The sequence below is a fragment of the Gymnoscopelus microlampas genome, assembly GCF_963454915.1.
Source record: "Gymnoscopelus microlampas genome assembly, chromosome: 3".
Taxonomy (NCBI): domain Eukaryota; kingdom Metazoa; phylum Chordata; class Actinopteri; order Myctophiformes; family Myctophidae; genus Gymnoscopelus; species Gymnoscopelus microlampas.
Genome location: NC_139940.1, coordinates 57,394,125 through 57,415,826, shown reverse-complemented (window position 1 = coordinate 57,415,826; position 21,702 = coordinate 57,394,125). Strand labels below are relative to the sequence as shown.

Sequence of the window (21,702 nt, the reverse complement as noted above, 5' to 3'; positions counted from 1 at the left end):
GCACTGTTTTTTTTTGTTAGTTGTTGTTGTTGTTGTTGTTGTTGTTGTTGTTTTGTGTGCCTTTAAACCCATTAAGGCCTGAGTCCGATTCTTAAAATGTTTTCTAAATCCTAACAGTTTTTTTGGGGAAAAAAAATGTTTTCAATATTTTTCAAAAATAGCAGATCTACAAGCTCATAGCGCGGCACTCGGTGCCGCGCTATGAGCTTGTAGATCTTCTATTTTTCAATAGCCAAATAAATCTTAAAGTGACACAGATGCGTTCCAGGTGTCATGCAGTGGTGTAAAAAGTACTCTTTTACTTAAGTAAAAGTATCAATACTGCGATGTAGAAATACTCTATTGGTATAGTATCGGTGTCAGTATGTACTTCAAGTACCAAACGTAGAAAGTACTCATTATGCAGATCGTTTTTTAAATGTATAAATTGTATGAAAAACTTTTGAAAATAGCAGATCTACAAGCTTGTAGATCGGCTATTTTCAAATGGCCGAAATGTATATAGGGCTGAAGTGGTTAATGTATGTGTTGTAGTAATAATCAAAATCTACAAAGTAACTAGTAACTGGTTTTCAAATAATTGTAGAGGAGTAAAAGCACAATATTTGCCTCTGAGATGGAGTGGGGGAGAGTATTGAACATTGGAAATACTCCAGTAAAGTAAAAGCACCTCAAAATTGTACTTAAGTACATTTACTTTACTCTGTTCACTTTAACTGTTGTATGAGTGCATTCACATGTCATCCACTTAAATCTGTTTCGGTTGAATTTTCTCTGCAAATACGAGCATCAACCTGTATGAATTAGGCATCAACTATATGCTCATGTATATAGTTTGATGTGAAAGCTCAACACATTTTGTTATCATCATTCGTCCCTTCATTTGGGTAAAGAGCTTTACCCAAAGTTGTTTTCTACTCTTATACTTCCTCTGAGAGGCTGCTGTCAGGAGAGAACGTAACGAACAAGTCAAGATAAAGGGATGTTTCCTGGGTTGCACTTGGTTGTGTGCCGTGCCGCGCCCCAGATATAGCAGATTGTCAACCGTTGAGCTTGCATTCTGCTATATAAATCTCCCTTCACTGTTCAAATGTTGTTTTTGAAATGCTTGATGTCATTCATTTGAGCCTAAAAAGTTTAACTTTTAAACGGGCAAATACTACCTCCACAAATTGTAGACGACAAACTTTATGAATATCATTTTTCTCTCAGTGCGAGGCAGAGAACAGGATCCTAATAATTCAGACTCACTCCGATGCTCAAGCGCTCTCACAAACAGGACTTTTTTTCCTTATTTTTCGTTTTACCAAGTGCAGAACGTTTGGGGTATTCGTCCATCAGATTAGTTTGATGACAGAATGAACTGTAACTCTGAAAAATGAAAAGATGTCTTTTTTTTTTTATCTAGTCTGTCAGTCCCTGTTTGTGTTGGAGTGAGACAGAAAAGTTGGCCTCCTGTTTTAACGTACAGCCGGCATCAAGTTAGAGAAGCACAGCCGTGCAAGGATTTTGTTTTTCCTTTATGTCTCAGTAAAGTAAAGTGCATGATCTGCATTTGTTTTCCCAGCTTGTTGACTGCTTATATAGCAGCTCTGCAATAAGTGTTTTAGTGACTGTATTCTGCTTCGTCCACCCTTTGCTCCATCCACCCTTTGCACAGCAGGTAAACACAGCTGAAAGCGGGTGTGTTTCTGTTACTGTGTGCCAGTGTGAGGTTGGTTGGCTCGTAGTAAGACCTGAATGAAACACACCTACAAGCTGTGTGTGTCTGCTGTGAAAAGAGCCTATTGACCATGTTATGATGACCATGTTACATTATTACATTACATTACAGTCATTTAGCAGACACTTTTATCCAAAGCGACTTACAATAAGTGCATTCAACATAGGTACGGAACGAAACTACTAATCACCAGAAGTCTTAAGTACATTCTCTTCCAAAACAAGCGACTAAGAGTATACCTAGCGCTAAGGTAAAAGTGCAATATATCTGCTACCTACTTGCTTAAATAGATGAGACAAATAGGAAAATCAAATGAGCAAGAGCTAAAACAAATAAGTGTATCGAATAAACAAGATCCAATAAGATGAGATGTACCTGAGATGTTACTATCTCAGGTTGTGTATTTTTAATTGTATCCTGCCTATGGCACACATACAGTTAAAACACACAACCAGGAAACACGATTCGAAGAGAAAACCTCTTCAAAGCTGATCCGTTGTCCCGTGAAAGGTATTGAGTCATTTCTGCTTGTGTGGTTGATGTAAACAATATTGGCCGAATGTTCAGGATGCTAATCAACAGTGGTGGAAAAAGTATTCAAATGTTTTAAGGTACAAAAGTATTCGTATGAAAGTACCAAAAGCAAAAGTAACAAAAAAAAAATCTACAGTAACTTCAAATAGCCTATGAATAAAATAGGGCTAAAGTGGTTAGTATAGGTTTTACAATGTAATCATTTATATCTGCAAAGTAACTAGTAACTAAAGTTTTCAAATAATCGCGGTGGAGTAAAAGTTCAATATTTGCATCTGAGATGTAGTGGAGTAGAAGCAAAAGCACCAAAAACACCACTGCTAATCAAGCCGAAGGCGGTGGGTGACTGACAGGTGATTTGACAGGTGATTGACAGCTAGGTTAAATCAGCAGTGTAGCAGGGGTGATCTGGGTCAGAGGAAACACAGGGTGCTACAACTTTTTTTGCGGTGTGGAGCTCGGGTTGCGTTGCTTATCTGTAAGCTCTCTGGGTTGGACAGCTGTTCCGGAGCGAGGGGGGCGTGGGGTGGGGGGGTTCACGTTTCATGCTTATCAGCTACTTAAGCTCACATGTCTCCTGTCCGTCGGAGCTTGCCCCTGGGCTGTACAGGGAAGCTTGTGAGGGGCAGGGATCACGTCATGTGGAACAAACTGTGGTCACAAACATTGTTAGAGAGAAGACACGCTTCCCCCCCTAATCTGTAATCAGATCCGCTGACATGGTAGCGGAGGGGGGTTGCCTCCAGTAACAAAGTGCATTTACTCAAGTATTGTACAGTTCTAAGGTATTTTTTACTCTAGTGGAGTATTGCCAATTTTCAATTATTTTACTTCTACTCCACTGCATCTCTGAGGCAAATATTGTACTTTTACTATTTGACAACTTTAGTTACTAGTTACTTTGCAGATATAAATTATTATATTATAAAACATACATTAACCAATTTAGCCCTTTTTTATACATATTTGAAAATAGCCGATCTCGCCATGCGACGCGTTGTGAGCTTGTAGATCTGCTATTTTCAAACATTTTAGCACTTTCAAGTTTGGTACTTGAAGTATATTTTGATGCCAATACTTTTGTACTTTCACTCAAGAAACATTTTGAACACAGGCCTTTTACCTGTAACAGAGTATGTCTACATTGCAGTAATGATACTTTTACCTGAGTAAACAATGTGAGTACTTTTTCCACCACTGGTTGCCACGTATAGCCAGCATCATGATGCAACCGGGCAGGAACCGGCCTCACGCCAGGCTCATAGCAAATGTCATTCACTGTCATGCACTTGTCGAACTCAAACACGTGGTTGGATGACACTCCTGTGCTCTATGGCAGTTTGGGGGTACACCTATAGGGGTACTCATACGTGCAACATAGGGGTTCGACCCATTGTTTTTTCAATACATTTTCTTAAGCTTTCCAAAATGTTTTTGTTTTATTTATATAGTGAAATAAAAATAATAATAATAAAAAAAGTCTGATAAAAAAAAAATGAAAATATTAAGTTTTCCCGGAGATTTTTCAGGTATTTTCTTTTCCCCCGAAATAGTGAAAATAACATCCTCGTGAGCTTGCACATTGACTGTTTTCACCACAGGGCTTACGTGATTAATTCACATAATGTATTTTTGGGTCCCGGGCGGGGAGACATGCACTCAATTTCTCCTTTAGGGTCTCGACCTGAAAAAAAAGTTGCAGGAACCCCTGATCTAACCAATATTGTCATATTTTTCTGCTTCCCCCACCTCCTCTATTCTCATCTGTCTTTACTTGTCTTCCTCCCCTGTGTCTCCCCTCTCCTCTGTTCCTCAGAATGTCTGGTCTTAACTCAGGTGAGAACGCCTCGGCTCTGGAGAACGCCATGCAGCTGATGATCCAGACATTTCACAAGTACTCCGGCAAAGAGGGCGACAAGTACACGCTGAGCAACGCCGAGCTCAAAGAGATGCTGGTCTCGGAGCTAGGAAACTACCTGGGAGTAAGTGCCTCTCTACACTAATACGCGCAGTATTACTGCAAATATACTAGTTATATGTATTGCATTAACATAAAATATCATGCACATTGGATAAAATAACCTTTTGCTTATTGAAATAAGTTGAGGATTGTAGCTTTATGCCAACTGGCATGACGATGTTTTGACGTGTCATTATAGGCAAAGATTTTAAATTAATTAGATATATTTATCATTAGGATTTAAAAGAAAAAGATAAACAAAACAAAAAAAGCGCAATAGGACGTGTTCTGAGCTACAGTTGTTGCTATTTTTGCTTTTCGTCGTACAACAAAGTACAGGCTATAAGGCTTAGTTAAACAGTTGATCAGGACTGTGTTTGACAGTGTGAATGTATCAATGCAGGGCAAATTGAAAGATTATTATAAAAATAATAATAAACCGCTTGCACACTGCAGGGCTCCAATGATAAAGTGCTTTTTTAAACCCAAAGAAATCGGTGAGGTTTCGAGCTACACGCTCTTCATCAGACTGATGAAGACTGTCTGTCATTGGAGCCCTACAGTGTGCATTATCCTTTTTATAATAATACAGTCACAGAATTTAGATTTTTTATTACTAAACATAAATTAACCATTTACTGTAAGCTCGATATATATTTCGGCTATTTGAACCTATCTACGAGCTCACAATGCGTTGCGATGCGACACATTGTGAGCTTGTAGATCTGCTATTTTCAAAACATTTTAAATACATTTTAGACATAATATGATAACTTGTGAAACGGAACATTCTGCATTAATGAGTACTTTTACTTTTGGTACTTTATGTACATTTTGATACCGAGACTTTTGTACTTTCACTCAAGTACATTTTTAATTCCGGACTTTCACTTGTAACAGGGTATTTCTGCATTGCAGTATTGACACTTTTACTCAAGTAATACAATTGAGTACTTTTGTCCACCATTGGGTACAGTATCAGTAATCATCTTGTGTTGCCATTGTCCTCTCTCCGCGCAGCAAGCCCAGGACAAAGAGGCGGTGGAGAAGGTGATGGGCGACCTGGACACCAACAACGACGGAGAGGTCGACTTCACCGAATTCATCATCCTCGTAGGAGCGCTCACCGTCGCCTGCAACGACTTCTTCCTCGAGTACAACGAAAAGTCAGAGAAGAAGAAGTGAATGCGTGCGCCTTTCGCACTCACACACGCACCCCCATGCGCACACGCACGCACACACACAAACAACTCACACACTGCAACAGCGCACACTTCAATAGGAAGGTTGTGACAGGAAAAGGAGTGTCACACGACCATTTCTGTCATGGACTTGAAAATACACACACTGGTGTGTCGCTTGTGTGGTGAGTTGTGTGTGTATGTGTTTGTGTGTGTGCGAGTGTGTGTTCCCATCACCCCCCCCAAGCTGTATAATTATCTCAGAGTGACCAATCGGATCATTTCTATATCAATAATTGAATGTTGGATTCCGTTACTGTTGAACATATGGAATGGAATGTCTCTCACTCAACTGTCTTTTCACTCATTTTGTAAACTTATTTTTTTTTGTCCGTTCATGATTAAAGCTGTTTGTCCTGGATGCAATAAACCATGACATTTAACCAACGAGTCTGGTGTGAGTTTGAAAACTGCCTATAAGAGGGTCTGTCTTTGTCCGCGTCCGTCTGTTAGTGTGCGTGTGTGTCGAGCACTGGTGGAAAGTGTAATTAAGTACAATTTTGAGTTACTTTTTCCAATTTGCAATACGTTTACTTTTACTTCACTACATCTCAGAGGCAAATATTTTGACAAACATTTGACAATCATTTTGAGACCAATACTTTTGTACTTTTACTCAAGTACATTTTGAATTCCGGACTTTTAACAGAGTACTTCTACATTGCAGTATTGATACTTTTACTTAACTAAAACATTTGAGTACAGACTGCCCTATGAAGTCATGACATCCCCCGTGTAAATGATGCCATGTTGAAAGTAGTTAATTGTTGCAGCTATATTGGACGATAACACTTGTTCAGTGGTCTGCCATGAGAATAGTCACACCAGAAACAAAACAAAACAAATTCCACACATACTGTATGTGCCACTACATTGTTTTACAATCACATTTCTCATGGCAATTCAACCGTGGGATTGTTATGACATTGTAGCTGGTAGTAAATCCTATATGCAGGAAATGAATGGAATTTCTACATCCATGAACTAACTGCTGAGCTCTGAAGTTGAAGAAAATGGGGCATGACTGCACGCAGGTGGTGAGGGACAGGAGAAGAGAGGAGAGAGGAGAGGAAATCCCACAGCAGTCTGAGCCTCTAGCACATAGATATTCAACTGGCGGCCCGCGGGCCACGTGCGGCCCGCGAGGAGCTTCCTTGTGGCCCCTGGCCATATTAAAAAAAAAAAAAAAAAAAAAAAAATTTTTTTTTTTTTTTTTTTTTTTTAATTTTCATAATTATTATTTATTTTAACTTTGATTTATGTTATCAAAGTTAAAACAGCACAAATTATTTATCCTTCATTAGTTCTTGAAAGGCCATCTTTCATTGGAACTTAACTTAGAACCTTAAATAGAACCGAATTAGACCGAATTAGACCCGAAAAACGGTTGATTTATATTGGTCAAATAGAACCGAATTAGACCCGAATTAGACCGAATTAGACCCGAAAAATTCCGCGCGCGTGCGCGCGCAAATTGTGTGCGCACATGCTGTGTGGCCCCCGACTCCAAGTTATTTTACAGTTGTGGCCCCCTGCCTAATCTAGTTGAATACCCCTGCTCTAGCAGCATAGCTAATAGGCTAGTCCCAAGCAATAGGCTCTATTCACAGCAGCCATATTATGAAGACATTCACAGGTGTTACCAATGATACTAATGAAGGCTCTGTTCCATTCTGGTAAAACAGAGTCAGGGTGCTGATATTGTGCATGTTGGACCACTGGAAACACTCTGTTACACCAGTGGGTCTACAGTTGGGGTCCAGGGACCCTCATGGGCTTCCAAATGGCCCCTTACTAGGGTTGCCAACATCCAGAACTGGGGAAACGGGACAAGCGCGCGTGCATGGGTCCCTCGTGCGCGCGCGTTTTTTTCCGGGTTTCCCGCAGATAAAGTTACTTTTTTTGTTATTTTATTTCAGTTTTAGGGTTAGGGTTAGGGTTGGGTTAGGGTTATGTGATTTAATTATTTTGGGGGAGCCGCGCCCACCGGAGAAAATCTCACACACACACACACGCACGGGTGCGAGCACTGTGCCTGCCCTGTCAACTGAGCGGTCCTAGCGCCCTTCGCATACAGCACACAAACACGCGGGTGCATTTCGCCTTTCCGACATGTCGCCTTTCCGACGTTGACGAACCCTATACCTAACCCTAACCCTAACCCTAACCGCACGCGGAAGCCACTAGTCGGAGTGGCGAGATGTCGGAATGGAAGGAGCACCCCCAAACACGCAGCCAGACACACTGTATTGTGCGCAAACAGAAATATATTTTTTATTTTTCCCTTTACACCGGAGTCCGGGACAAACAAAGTCCCGTACGGGACACGCCCCTTTTGGCTCAAATACGGGGCGTCCCGGCTAATACGGGACTGTTGGCAACCCTACCCCTTACAGATGTGTAACTCTGAGAGTGTACAAATGGAACCAAATGGACCTGTAAGGGTCCATTTGCTTCCATTAAGTACACTCTTAGAGTTATGGGGGTCGTGGAAACCACTGTGCTACACTAAATGGAACAGAGCCTACATTAGTATCATTGGTAACACCTGTGAAGGAAGTGATAATATGGCTGCTGTGCATAGAGCCTATCCAGGGCTAACCTCGCATCATTTCCGCGGAAGTGTGGAAAGCCTGGTTTTCATTCTGATCTGACTAGTGTTTGGCTGGATAATGTTTACTTGAAAAAAATATATATAAGGAACTCGTTGGAATAATGTGTTCCTTCCACGCGCTACGTCCTACCGGGGAAACTCCCCCCTGTCAGGTGACACGAAGGTCAGTTGGCTCTCATGCATTGAAGGAGGCATGAGCTCGGCTCTGGGCTCTCTAGGCTGGTGGGGGGAGTGTAGCGCCCAGGACCACTTAGATAATTGGCACCGGGTGAAAAAAAAGGGTTACAAAATCGTGGGATTTTTAAAAAAAAACAGAGAAAATGCTCGGAATCACTGGCAAGGTCGGCTACAGACGATGTTTTATTCTGGCAGTTTATCCATAAATGAATTAGTTAGAATCTATCTAGGTTTTGATCCAACTTGCCTTAGGTGTGGTCATGACCTGGTTACCCTTTGTCATATGTTTTGGGACTGTCAGAAATATGTCATACTTTTTCATATAAGTGACCCTTTGGCTGTGTTATTGTCTCTGCCAGGCCGTAGGCATGGGGAGACTATGTTTTGCACCCTGTACGTTCGTCCATGCGTATGTCCGCGTGTGTGTCCGTGTGTCCGTCTGTGAACAACTAATCTCCGGCACCTTTGGCTTGATCGAAGCGAAAATGTCATAGCACCACCAGGTGGCTGTCTTTTGCAAAAAAAAAAATGTGACAGTACTCTTACAGATTTTGTCCAAACATCACGCAAATCGGTACACTGTATCTCTATAGTCATTAAACGAAACGGGTATTCCAGATTTTTCATATTCCATCCTGATTGGCTAAGATTGGCTTCCAAAGTTTGCTGGACTGGCCCATTTTCAACAAAATGCCTCAAATCATGAACACAGCGTGCAATTTTCGTGAAATTGTGCACGCACATTCCCACTAGGCCAAGGAATAAATGCCACTTGACATTTTTCACATCCGCCTCATGGTGGTGCTATAACAGGCCGATTTAAGTTTTTACCTATAACTGCACCGATGTGTGTAAAACTTTGTATGGACACTCCCTAGAGGGCAAAGGAAAATGTTTGCCCTGTATTTTTCACATCTGCTTTTTATAGCGCCACCAGGTGGACGACTTTGCACGCAGATTTGCACTAAGTTGAGGAACAAATGCCACACTTTTAATATTGCCCTATAGTGCCACCAGGAGGCCGATTTTTGCAAAAAAAACAATATTATTACTATACAAATTGTGTCCAAACATCACTCAAATCGGTACACATTATCTCTATAGTCAAGTAATAAAGACGGATCCATCTTTTCCATATTCCATCCTGACTGACGATCTCCGAACATTGCTGGCCCACAATAACCTACCTGACCTGGCGGAGACCTGTGCTCCGAGGAGCACTTTTTCTAATTTATTTATGTATTTGTTTAGTTGTTTAGTTGTTTATTTATTGCCAGACCCAAGGGGTCTGGCTTACATGAGGCTCTGTACCTGTTTTCTCCATACATGGGCATGCCCCCTTTGTCCTTAGGCCCCAGCCATAAAAGTCTGTCCCCCTTTCGTCCATACATGGGCATGTTTTGTAGCTGTTTTCTCCATACATGGGCATGCCCCCTTTGTCCTTAGGCCCCAGCCATAAAAGTCTGTCCCCCTTTCGTCCATACATGGGCATGTTTTGTACCTGTTTTCTCCGTACATGGGCATGCCCCCTTTGTCCTTAGGCCCCAGCCATAAAAGTCTGTCCCCCTTTCGTCCATATATGGGCATAAACAGGCTGACACGTCATGTGAAGTCCGGCTTATAAAAGTCTGTCCCCCTTTCGTCCATACATGGGCATAGACACATGGGCATCTGGCGGGTCTGGCAGAACCAGGTCTCCTGGTCTTGTTTATAGTGGGATAACAGTTGTTTTCTCTTCTTATAGGGCTATGTTGTTTTCAGTTACTGTTGGCAGTCATGACAGCCAGTTCCCACCTGATGTCATGTGGGAGTTCAGACTGCTCCACACCGTACTGAATAACTGCTAGCTTGCATAACATCTTCAGATTAGGACTTAAATCTAAGATATACAGGTCATTAGGTTTTTTGTCTCCTCCAAAGAGGAAGATACGATCTCCCACCATGCAACAACCCATCCAAGACATCCCACACGGGGCTTTCCCTTTGGGCTCAACCTTCTTCCATGAGCAGGTCTGTGGATTGAATGTCCACAGATCATTGAAGGTCTGGTTAAAGTGGTAGCCACCAAATATGTACAACTCTCCTTTGTAAGCAACGGCTGAATGACCACAGCGTCGTTCTGGAAGAAGCTGTGCAGAAGGTGTGCTCAGCCAGCAGTTGGTCTCTGTGTCAAACACCATGATGTTGTTGTAGTATTCTCCCTGGTCCCCAATGCCTCCAAATACAAACATCTTTGTCCCGATGATGGTGGCAGAGTGACTTGATGAAACAGGTGGTGGTGGGCCTCTGGTGTTAATTAAAGCCCAGATCATTGTGGTGGTGTCCAACTTGTAGATGTCATTAGTGCGTCCAGTCAGCCAGGTTCTTCCTCCATAAATATACATGACCTTCCTCAAGACACAGGCTGAGTGGTAGTGCCTCCCCTCTGGAACAGTACCGGCAATTTTGGGTTTGGACCATCTGTGGTTTTCAACATCAAAGGAATAAAGAACGTTACAGAAAGGATATCTCCCCCAGATGTAGACAATATCGTCTACCAGAACAGCTGTGTGGCCCCTGCGCACGCAGGGAACCTCAAGGTGATGTTCTCCTCTTCTATTTGTCCATGGGGGCAACCTCCTCCAGCGTAGAGACACTGTGTTGAATATGTGGACATCAATCTGATCGCTGTTGTTCTTGTTACTGTATCCTTTAAAAGAGTACAGCTTGTGTCCGACTACCACAGCTGCTGGGTAGGAATTATTATGTCCTCCTTTCAGATGTATCGTCCAGTGAAACATTTCACACACCAGCACCACTGTGAAGCAGTGCAACTAAATTATAGAAGAGGTTGCTAGAAGGCAGGACAAGCTGTTTCCAGAAGTTTGTGAATGATGTTGTGTAGGAAAATACAATAAAGACATTTAAAAGGATAATTACATCTGATGTCATAATGATGCTGTGATATAATTGCGTGATGACATTGTTATCTGGAATAGCTAATGAAGCTACTCAACCTGAATAATTTATTGTGTCAATTATATGACATCAGTAATCCATATTTGGGCATGGTGTGATAAAAACACACTATCTCTGTGAATTAAAGACTCTTATGACAGGAGGGAGAATTATAATGTAGCTTTGTGATGCTGAGCTGGCATTAGGACCATGCTTATTAACATTCATTCAATAACAAAATATTAATTTTAATTAATTTTAATTAATTAATTCTGTATGAGTTCCAGTCTGTGCACTAGGAGTATTTTAGTCGTGCTGCTTCAGTCGAACCACATAAATGAGTTTACTGATTACATGCATTTAATCTATTGCAATGTGACTGACACTTTGTTCTGTAATGAAACAGACATTCATAACAGTAACTGCATCACAATTATTCCTGTTAAAATTATTCATACAATCTACTAGTCATTACTCCTACAGATTTTGTCCAAAAGTCACGCAAATCGGTACACAGTATCTCTATAGTCATGTGATCAACACAGATCTGTCTGATTTTCCATATTCCATCCTGATTGGCTAAGGTTGGCTTCCAAAGTCAGCAGGATTGGTGTTTTGAACAAAATGCCTCAAATCATGAACGCAGTGCGCTGAGGAAAAAAATAACACTTGAACAAATTCAAATCAGCCCCATGGTGACGCTATAACAGGCCAATTCACGTTTTGACCTATGCCTGCACCGATCTGCGTGAAACTTTGCACGCACCCTCCCTAGAGGCCAAGGAAAAACCTCTGCCCTGCATTTTTCACATTTGCTTTTTATAGCGCCACCAGGAGGGCCGACTTTTGTAAAAAAAAAATATATATATATATATATTACTCATACAGTTTCTGTCCAAAGATCTCAGAAATCGGTACACAGTATGTTTATAGTTATGTGATCAAGACGGATCTGTTCATATTCCATCATAATTGGCTAACATTGGCTTCTATTTTGAACAAAATGCCTCAAATCATGAACGCAGTGTGCGATTTCCGTGAAATGTTGCCCGCACATTCCCACTAGGCCGAGGAAGAAATGGCACCCATTTCACATTGGCCTGTTATAGGGCCACCAGCAGGTCTAATTTAGCAAAACACATTTTTGGAACAAAATGCCTCAAATCATGAATGCAGTGTCTGATTGCTGTGCACGGCCTACGAAGAAATGGCACCCTTTTCAGTAGATCGGTTATTTTCAAATAGCCTATGCATAAAATAGGGCAAAAGTTAATGTATGTTTTATAATGTAATAATGTATACAGTATCTGCAAAGTAACTAGTAACTAAAGTTTTCAAATAATTGTAGTGGAGTAAAAGTACAATATTTTCCTCTGAGATGTAGTGGAGTAGAAGTAAAAGTATTGGACATTGGAAATACACAAGTAAAGTACAAATACCTCAAAATTGTACTTAAGTACAGTACTTAGTTACTTTCAACCACTGCATACAGGGAGCGCACTGGTGTTCTGCTCTGTGCACATCACACATGATTGAAGCAGTTTAAACGCCACTTTTTGTTGTGACATAGTGAGCTTTTGCTATTTGTGTACGAAAAATGTATATAGGCTTGTAGATCTACTATATATATATATTTTTACTTGGCAGTCTTCAGTGAAATTGGTCATTAATCTGCATTGTGTATCAGCCATGGTTTGTTACAGTTAATAGTGCTGCTTAGGCTTCATGTATCCAGAAATAAATGTGTTAGAATCTATCCAGCTTTTGGAAATATAGTCTTTTTTTTTTTTTTTCATATAAGTGACCCTTTCACTGACCCTTTGGCTGTGTTATTTGGTGTGGTTTCACCAGAGGTATTGCTGCTGCCAGCAGTGGCGGAAAGTAACTAAGTACATTTACTTAGGTACTGTACAATTTTGAGGTATTTGCACTATTTCCAATTTCCAATACTTTTACTTCTACTCCACTACATTTGAATCCAAATATTGTACTTTTACTCCACTACATTTATTTGAAAACTTTAGTTACTAGTTACTTTTCGGATATAACTTATTATATTATAAAACATACATTAACCACGTTCGCCCTATTTTATATGTAGGCTATTTGAAAATAGCCGATCCACAAGCTCACAACGTGGCGCATCGCGCCATTTTCAAACATTTCAGTAATTTTACTTGTGTTACTTTAAGTACATTTTGTTACCAATACTGTTGTACTTTCACTCAAGTATTTTTTTAATTCTGGACTTTTACTTGTAACAGAGTATTTCTACATTGCAGTATTGATACTTTTACCTAAGTAACACATTTGAGTACTTTTTCCCACCACTGATGCCTAGCCATAAAACTGATCCTGTTAAGCTGGGAGAAGGCTGTGCCACCCACCCATAAACGATGGGTGGAGGAGGTGATGACACACCTAAACATCCAACGTTGAAGATATTTCACCCAAGGAGAAAAGCAGAGGTTCTTGAGGGTTCTGCAACGTTTCTTTTCTTATTTTCAAAGTTTAAATGATGTTCCTTAATTAGCATTACTGTACTTTGGTTATTGATGACATTTAAATTGCTGTTCCTTATACGTAGTACATTCTCCTGGGCACTGTGTGTGTTTTATTATGTGGTTCTATGGAGATCTGTGTGGTTGGGCGGGAGGGTGGGAAATGGTTTATGTAGCCTATAGGATTAAAGTGGTGATGTGTATTGTCAAAAAGAAATTAAGAACTCGATACAAATATTGATACAACTGTATTGTCACATCAAAGGGTAAAAAAAGGGGGAAACAGTGGATGGAATTGTCTATTGTACAAGCTCCCATCATTGCAATAAATATAATGTGGTTTGACATTTAATGTGTTAGTTCCATTTCAGTGTGGGGGACAATATATGTAATCTGTTTAATCTAATCCTTCCACTCTTCTCCATTATGCTCCAAATCCAGCGGTGGAAAGTAACTAAGTATAGTTATAGTACTCAAGTACTGTTCCTTAAGTACAATTTTGAAGTATGTTTACTTTACTTGAGGATTAGCCTTCTTTGGATATTTGGATATTAGGCAATATTGTACTTTTTACTCCAATACAATTATTTGACAGGTTAAGTTCAAGTTACTTTGTAGATTTAGATTATTATTACAAAACATACGGTGTATTAACCGTTTTAAGGCTATTTGAAAATAGCTGATCTACAAGCTCACAACACATCATGGTCCTTGTAGATCTGCTACAAAAAACGACATGTTTGACATAAGAAATTGTGAAATGTGCCATTCATAATGAGTACTTTTGCTTTGGTACCGTAAGCATATCTTCATGCCAATACTTTTGTACATTTACTGAAGTCATATTTTGAATGCAAGACTTTTACTTGTAACAGAGTATTTCTATATTGTGGTATTGCTACTTTAACTGAAGTAATACGTCTGAGTACTTCTTCCACCGCTGTTCTAATCAGGTATTTGATCTGTGCAGACCGGCTCCTCGCCATGTGTGGGAGGAACGAGAATGAGAGCTATTGTCCATTCTCCTGTGTGGGAAGAGCTTTTTTCCATTACATCTAAACAGATAGAAAACAAAACAGGAGCAAGTCGAGCCCAGAGAGATTAACCCATTAAGACCGGGAACGCATCCGTGTCATTTCTTTGATTTATTTTTTATTCAAAAATAGCAGATCTACAAGCTCATAGCGCGGCACCGAGTGCCGCGCTATGAGCTTGTAGATCTGCTATTTTTGAAAAATCGGGAAAATGTGTGCAAATCTTTGCTTCTGGGGATTTTACAAATGTCTAACAGTTTGTTTTCCCTAAAGTGTTTTTTTATTGATTTTTTACTTATGTTGCTATATTATCAATGATTTTCAAACTTATTTCATGTCAAGGACCCCCAAAATAATATGTATTTGTCCGCGGACCCCCTCCCATCTAAGAATATTTTGTTCCAGGAACCCCCAGAAGCAAAGATTTGAGTTGAAAATAAAAGATTTGCAAAAATGTTCTAATTTCTTTTCTAAAAATAGCAGATCTACAAGCTCATAGCGCGGCACTCGGTGCCGCGCTATGAGCTTGTAGATCTGCTATTTTTGAATAGCCAAAGAAATCTTAAAATGACACACATGCGTTCCCTTCCCGGCCTTAAAGGGTTAAAAGATTTATGACCAGCACTATTTAAGCAACATGAAGGAAAATCAGTTCACAATGACATTTTGTTCGCAAAGAAGCAAGACTTGGAATTCCAAAGCCACCAAACTCTACAGGTGCGTTTGATATGTTTTTTTTTAATAATATATCATTTATGAACTTTTTTGAAGTGTGGAACAGGTTTAAAAGCATTGGAACAGAGTACTTGTCTTCAGGGTTAACATGTTGCAGCAATATGTTGGGGATAATGTTCTGTACCGTTTTGGTGCAATAATAGGGTCATACATCTTCATGTATGTTAGCGTATACCTGAGCTGATACCCGTCTAGTGAACAAAGTTAAGTAATTTAACAGAGTACACTTTGCAGTAGCCTATACTAGCCTGTGTCATATTTGGATCACAAAAGTCTATCTATCTATCTATCTATCTATCTATCTATCTATCTATCTATATATCTGCCCGCCCGCGTCTGTCCATCCATAGATAACAGCTACTGTACGACTGTGTCTCTGGTCCTTATTCTGTCCTAGACCTAGCTCCTCTATCTTCACTCCTACAAGGTTATGTATGTGAGAGCGTTAGATTTTAGTTTGGCTCTCAAACTCACAACAATTTGAACCTGTAACCTGTAAACCACACAAGTAATCTGAATTTTAAGTCACAAAGACACGGCTCGTAGCACAGGGCACCACGAAGGGTTAATCCGGCCCTGTTTCTGACTTTAAATGTCAATTTGCAAATCTATAAGCTCTCAAAATTTCTATTCTATTATAGACCGAATCAGATTTTATTGTCACATCACAGGTTTAAAGAACTGGGTGATTTTTTAGTTTTTTGTTTGTGCAAGCCCCATTGTTTCGCAGTTTTCAAAAGTGTGGGGGGGGGGGACAGAGAAGGGAGGCATGCGTTAATCCGACAGACCTTTTCTCCGACTATGTGGCATCCGCGTGCGGTTAGGGTTAGGGTGCGGGTTTGGTTCGGGTTTACTGTTTAATGTCGGAGCACTGCGCTGTCGGAGGAATGCGCTGTCGGACTAACGTATTGCACCCGACAGAGAAAGGGAGAGCAAGGGGAACATATAAGACACGGGTCAAGGAGAGAAATATGTGCTTTGTACATTCTTACATACAGCGTGAAAGAAAAGTAGCAGGTATGTGCATGAGGTGCAAAGGTCCACATAGGAAGATAGTCTGCATAAGGTAAAAGCCACATGGCAAATACACATTGGAGAAAAGAAAACTGTCCATCAAGTAAAAGTGTTAGTCACTCTAAGGCAGTGGTTCTCAAACTTTTTCATGTCAAGGACCCCCATAATGAGATGTATTTGGCCCGCAGACCCCCATCTAAAAATATTTTGTTCCAGGGACCCCCCAGAGGCAAAGATTTGAGATACAAATGTTCGCTTTAAAAAATATATATTTTCAAAGATTTGCACAAATTTTCAAGATTTTTCAAAATAGCAGATCTACAAGCTCGTAGAGTGCCGCGCTATGAGCTTGTATATCTGCTATTTTTGAATAGACAAAGTATAAAAGGTCATAATTATTCTGATGCTATATTTACACATTTTGCTGGGTACCCCCTGGAAGTACCCCTGGGGGTCCCCGGACCCCACTTTGAGAATCAAGGCTCTAAGGTAGAATACACAAGTAAATCCACACAGGAAGGCTATTTACATCACCACTGTATCCTTTATGACATAGTAGGTTGGTCTTCCCTCTCAGAGAGGAGGAATAGGCACTGGTACCAGTTTGTTTTTAAGGCTATTGATGGGAAGTTACCACCTTTTATATCACACTGCTGTTAGAGTGGAAAACAGCACTGACCAGACCCACTCAAACCATTGGCTTACACTTATAGGTTCCACATGTTCAGTCTGAACTGGGAAAATCTGCATTCTGCTATGATGCTCCAGTTTCACGGAACAATCTATAACTTGCGTTAAAAATCAATGCCCCAAATCAACAACCTGCTTTCAAATCTCCCTACCTCACTGTTTTTAACTGACTAGTTTTCTGTTTTGGTCTTTTTTTTTTTTCTGTGTTTCATATAGTTTCAATTTCAAGAGAGACACAGACAGACAGACAGACAGACAGACAGACAGACAGACAGACAGAGAGACAGACAGACAGACAGAGACTGGGGTTTCGGCTGAACGGACCGCCCCGGTTCCGTTGCTAACCTATCAGCCCGATCTGTCAATCTAATGAGTTAGGCCACAATCGGTCCAGAGCCACTCAGCCGAGTCCTCCTGAGAGATTCAAATGATTCGAAAACGTAGTCGGCTCAGAGTCAGTTGCTATCTTGGGTCTCTTCCAGGCATGCAATGCTCATTTGGTATGTTCTTGCACTCTATTTCAAAGACGTGATGCGCACGTCGCTTAACACCTACACTGCAAGTCACACAATGGACAATTGATATGCATCTAGGTTTATTCCTATGTTAATTCGCTAAGTGTGAGTCGGGAGCCTTTGTAAACTTTGTTGAGGTGCGAGTTTAAAGTAGTTTTAAATCTATGCGTGTGCCTGCGTGCCTGGTCAAATAGGTTCCGGCACGGCGTGCAAGGCCGTCCAGAGAGCATTGCACCCCTGGTCTCTCCACTATTGAAATCATCATAAATCGCTGACTTCTCAACCAATTGTCACATGTATTGGCTTGTTACTAATGTCAGACATACAGTTATGTTTTTTATATAGGCTAGCATAACCCTTACAAAAAGTTCTATATTCTATACAGCTATTCCTTGCAGCAGAGTTGTGGCAAGCTTCCCAACATAATGGGGGTGTTATTGAAGTGCGGTCCCACTGGCAAACCAGGCGTCTACGTATTCATGTCGATGAGATACACAGCCATACAGATATTAACATGTGGCATTGATATGTACTGTAATGTGCAGACTTACTCCCCCCCTGTGGTATGCTTGTGCACTGCACCTGGCTGAGGATGCAGCTGGTCGTCGTGGCAACTGTGCTGGCGATGGGACTGATGAGGGCGGAGCCACGCTGCAGCGACGGGTGTGGTCCACAGATCCAGGAGATCACTGTAGAAGGCTGCTCGAGGACGATCAACACCACTATATGTGCCGGACAGTGCTACCTGAAGGTAATGCTGACTCACTCTCACAAGGCTCTATGCACAGCAGCCATATTGTGAAGACGTTCACAGGTGTTACCAATGATACTAATGAAGGATCTGTTCCATTCTGGTCGAACAGAGTCAGGGTGCTGATATTGGCTCTATGCACAGCAGCCATATTATCACTTCCTTCACAGGTGTTACCAGTGATACTAATGAAGGCTCTGTTCCATTTAGTCTAGCACAGTTCTCAGATTTTAAAATTTCAGATTTCCACGAGCCCCATAACTCTGAGAGTGTACAAATGGAACCAAATGGACCCGTAACTCAGAGTTATGGGGGTCGTGGAAATTGGAAAGTCTGAGAACCACTGTGCTACACTAAATGGAACAGAGCCTTCATTAGTATCATTGGTAACACCTGTGAATGTCTTCACATTATGGCTGCTGTGCATAGAGCCTATTGCCAGTGATGGAAAGTAATTAAGTACATTTACTCAAGTACTATACTTAACTGCAATTTTTTGGTATTTGTTTTACTTTACTTGAGTACTTCCAATATTCTATAATTGTACATCTACTACTACATCTCAGAGGCAAATATTGTACGTTTTACTCCACTGCAATTATTTGAAAACTTAATTACTAAGTTACTTCGTAGATTTTGATTATTCTTTAAAAAACACTTCACTTCAGATACTTTGGCAATTTGAAAATAGCTCGGCTATTTTTCAAAGGATTTTCATACATTTTCATACATTTGAAAACTTGGGAAATGGGACATTCTGCATGAAGATTACTTTTACTATTGGTACTTTAAAGTAAAGGGTCTACACCATGCATTTAAAAATATATATATATATTTAATATCATATTGTTTATGTCCCTCAAACGTTTTTCAAAAGGTTTGAGCCTAAATCAAGCCTCAGATATACTCATTCCAACTAACTTCTCTCTATCTGGCTTATAAAGCACTTTCACCTGCAATACCACATTGTCCTTATTTGGCACGTGACGCTATTGAGCCAGTTTGTATGCATGTTATCTCCTGGTTCTGTGTGGAAAAGGGAAAAAAAAAATATATATATATATATATATATATATATATTTTTTTTTATGTTGGAACTGAAAAACGGGAGGGATTATACAAAGTAGGTATCGCATGTGACGTCACAAACGGGGGAAAATCAGTTGGCCTGTTTTGAGACCAATTTACATAAAACCCCAGATATGCTGTGAAAGCCTGAGTGTTCAAACTGGGGTATTTTTGGGGATAGAAGAGAGGTAGGGGAGACCAAAAACACACAAAAAAAGAAGGAAAAGTTCAAATTCATGGTGTAGTCCCTTTAAAGATGGAGTGCCATGATTTTCAACCCTAAAACCTGATCATAAGGTATTATTATTATGCAAGGATTTTTTTCCAAAAAAAAAGTGTACAGTAAGTGTTAAAATGTTGTTTTTATGTAGACACGCCTCCAGTTCATTAAGTATGCCTGGTTCTCACCTTAGCACCTCCTCCACCACCTTAGCACCACCCACCTGTCCTAGTCCCTCCTCCTCCTCATGCCCACACCTGTTGTGTTATGATAATGAGGGGGAGGGGATGTTTTTTGGGGGCTCTGTGATGTCACTAAAGGGCTGTTTCTCTATTGGCACGTTTGACCCTCAAGATTTCAGCCTCCAGGAAGAAACTCCAAATAATCAGAGAAGACATAAAACAACATAAAACCACCACGGGGGGCTTAATGAAGTTCTATCAACCTCATAGACACATGAAAAACAGAAAAAGTGCAAAAACATGGCACCAGCTCTTTAAGTATTTTGTTGCCAATACTTTGGTACTTTTACTCACACATTTTGAATACCAAACTTGCTCTTGTAACAGACTATTTATAGGGTATTGATACTTTTACTTAAGAGAAAAATGTGAGTACTTCTTCCATCACTGGGTATTGCGAGTGGCCCCCAAACAATTGGCAAAACACTAACACTAGCACGCACACGCATGCACGCACACACACATATTATGGGATGCCGTTACGTTGCTATTATGGAATGTATTTTTACGTTGGTAGTAGTAGTACCGTCTGAATAATAGCAGCACACACTCAAATAGAGTACGACCATTACTCATCAAAGGCACCGCTTACTTTACACTGGGTGTGATTGTTTTGTTTACATATGGACTAATGTGCAAATATCAGATGTTGTCCCTTATCTGTTGCCCTACCTTTAACCACTTAAGATCTGCTCAGCCTATCAGAATCCTTGTTACATTCCAAAATCATTTTCTGACTGAGTCATGTTAAGTCAACTTTTTGACTTAGGCAGAAAATTAGATTCAGAAAAAGAATTGGTAGGGCAATTCTGATAGGCTGAGGACATAGGCAATAAGGCAGGGTGAATCAGCAGTGTTAGGAGAGTAGAGTTAGGCAGAAAGAAAAAAAAAAGGCATATAAACATGTCTCATGACTTAGCAAAGACAGTGATTTTTTCATTTATTATTTTCTGAAAAAAACCCAAAATATGACTTAGGCAATTATGCTATGAGGCTAACGATAATATTATCTATTGATACCAATGACAGGATAACGTATTCCGGATGAATGTGGAAGCGCCCAAACAGAAGGTGTGCAGAGGAGAGTGGTCGATTGTAACAGAGGAACCTTCTGCAGACTGTCCAGATGGCTTCACCTACCCAGAGGCCACGCGTTGCGTTTGTTCCACGTGTCACCCAACCAGCACCGACTGTGACAAACGCGCCGTGTCAAATGACCTGCAACGTTGCTTGTCTTCCTGAAAATTCTAATTAAACCCCATCGTTCAAACTGTTTGTAACTGAAATAAACGATTATCATGAAAAAAAAATACTTTGGGCTCATTGTTTATGAATTGGTCCGGTGATATTGAATCGCCTGTCTTGACTAAACTTAAAATTGCAATTGTGGACGTAGCTGTCGTAAACACACTTCTGACCACCATTACTCTATAGTCTTTGCACATGTTGACACTTTGACCTTAAGGTTAATTAATTAATTAGCTTAATGTGCAACATTAAGCTAATTAATTTGTTCTCACTCAACAGTAAACAAACCAACATACAGTATAAGTGTGTACAGGGTATCTGCACATTTCTAAAGTTACTTATAAGACCTTTTTAATACCAAATTGGCCAAATATTATGAAAGAGACAAACATTGTGAAAATACGATCCAAGTGAACTTGTAGATCGGCTATATTGACAATATTTGTCATTTTGTATTTTCTGTTTTGTTTTGTAGCTTCTTGTGAAGCAATTTAGAAC

At 40.3% G+C, this 21,702-nt stretch overlaps 2 protein-coding genes across 2 annotated transcripts in view; both read left to right on the top strand.

The window, feature by feature from the left end:
• Positions 1–5,537, top strand: part of s100t (S100 calcium binding protein T) — a 5,644-nt gene extending 107 nt beyond the window's left edge. Inside the window, exons 2-3 of the mRNA XM_084052662.1 lie at positions 4,074–4,239; positions 5,238–5,537. Of these exons, the coding sequence (XP_083908788.1) occupies positions 4,075–4,239; positions 5,238–5,402 (330 nt within the window). The 5' untranslated portion in view covers position 4,074 and the 3' untranslated portion in view covers positions 5,403–5,537. The remainder of the gene's footprint in view (positions 1–4,073; positions 4,240–5,237) is intronic.
• Positions 5,538–15,392: 9,855 nt separating this feature from the next.
• LOC311042046 (gonadotropin subunit beta-1-like) lies at positions 15,393–21,205 on the top strand. Its single transcript, XM_084052576.1, has 3 exons — positions 15,393–15,438; positions 18,221–18,426; positions 20,986–21,205. The coding sequence occupies exons 2-3, from the start codon at positions 18,241–18,243 to the stop codon at positions 21,196–21,198; spliced, it is 399 nt and encodes a 132-aa protein (XP_083908702.1). The 5' UTR covers positions 15,393–15,438; positions 18,221–18,240; the 3' UTR covers positions 21,199–21,205.
• Positions 21,206–21,702: the final 497 nt, after the last annotated feature.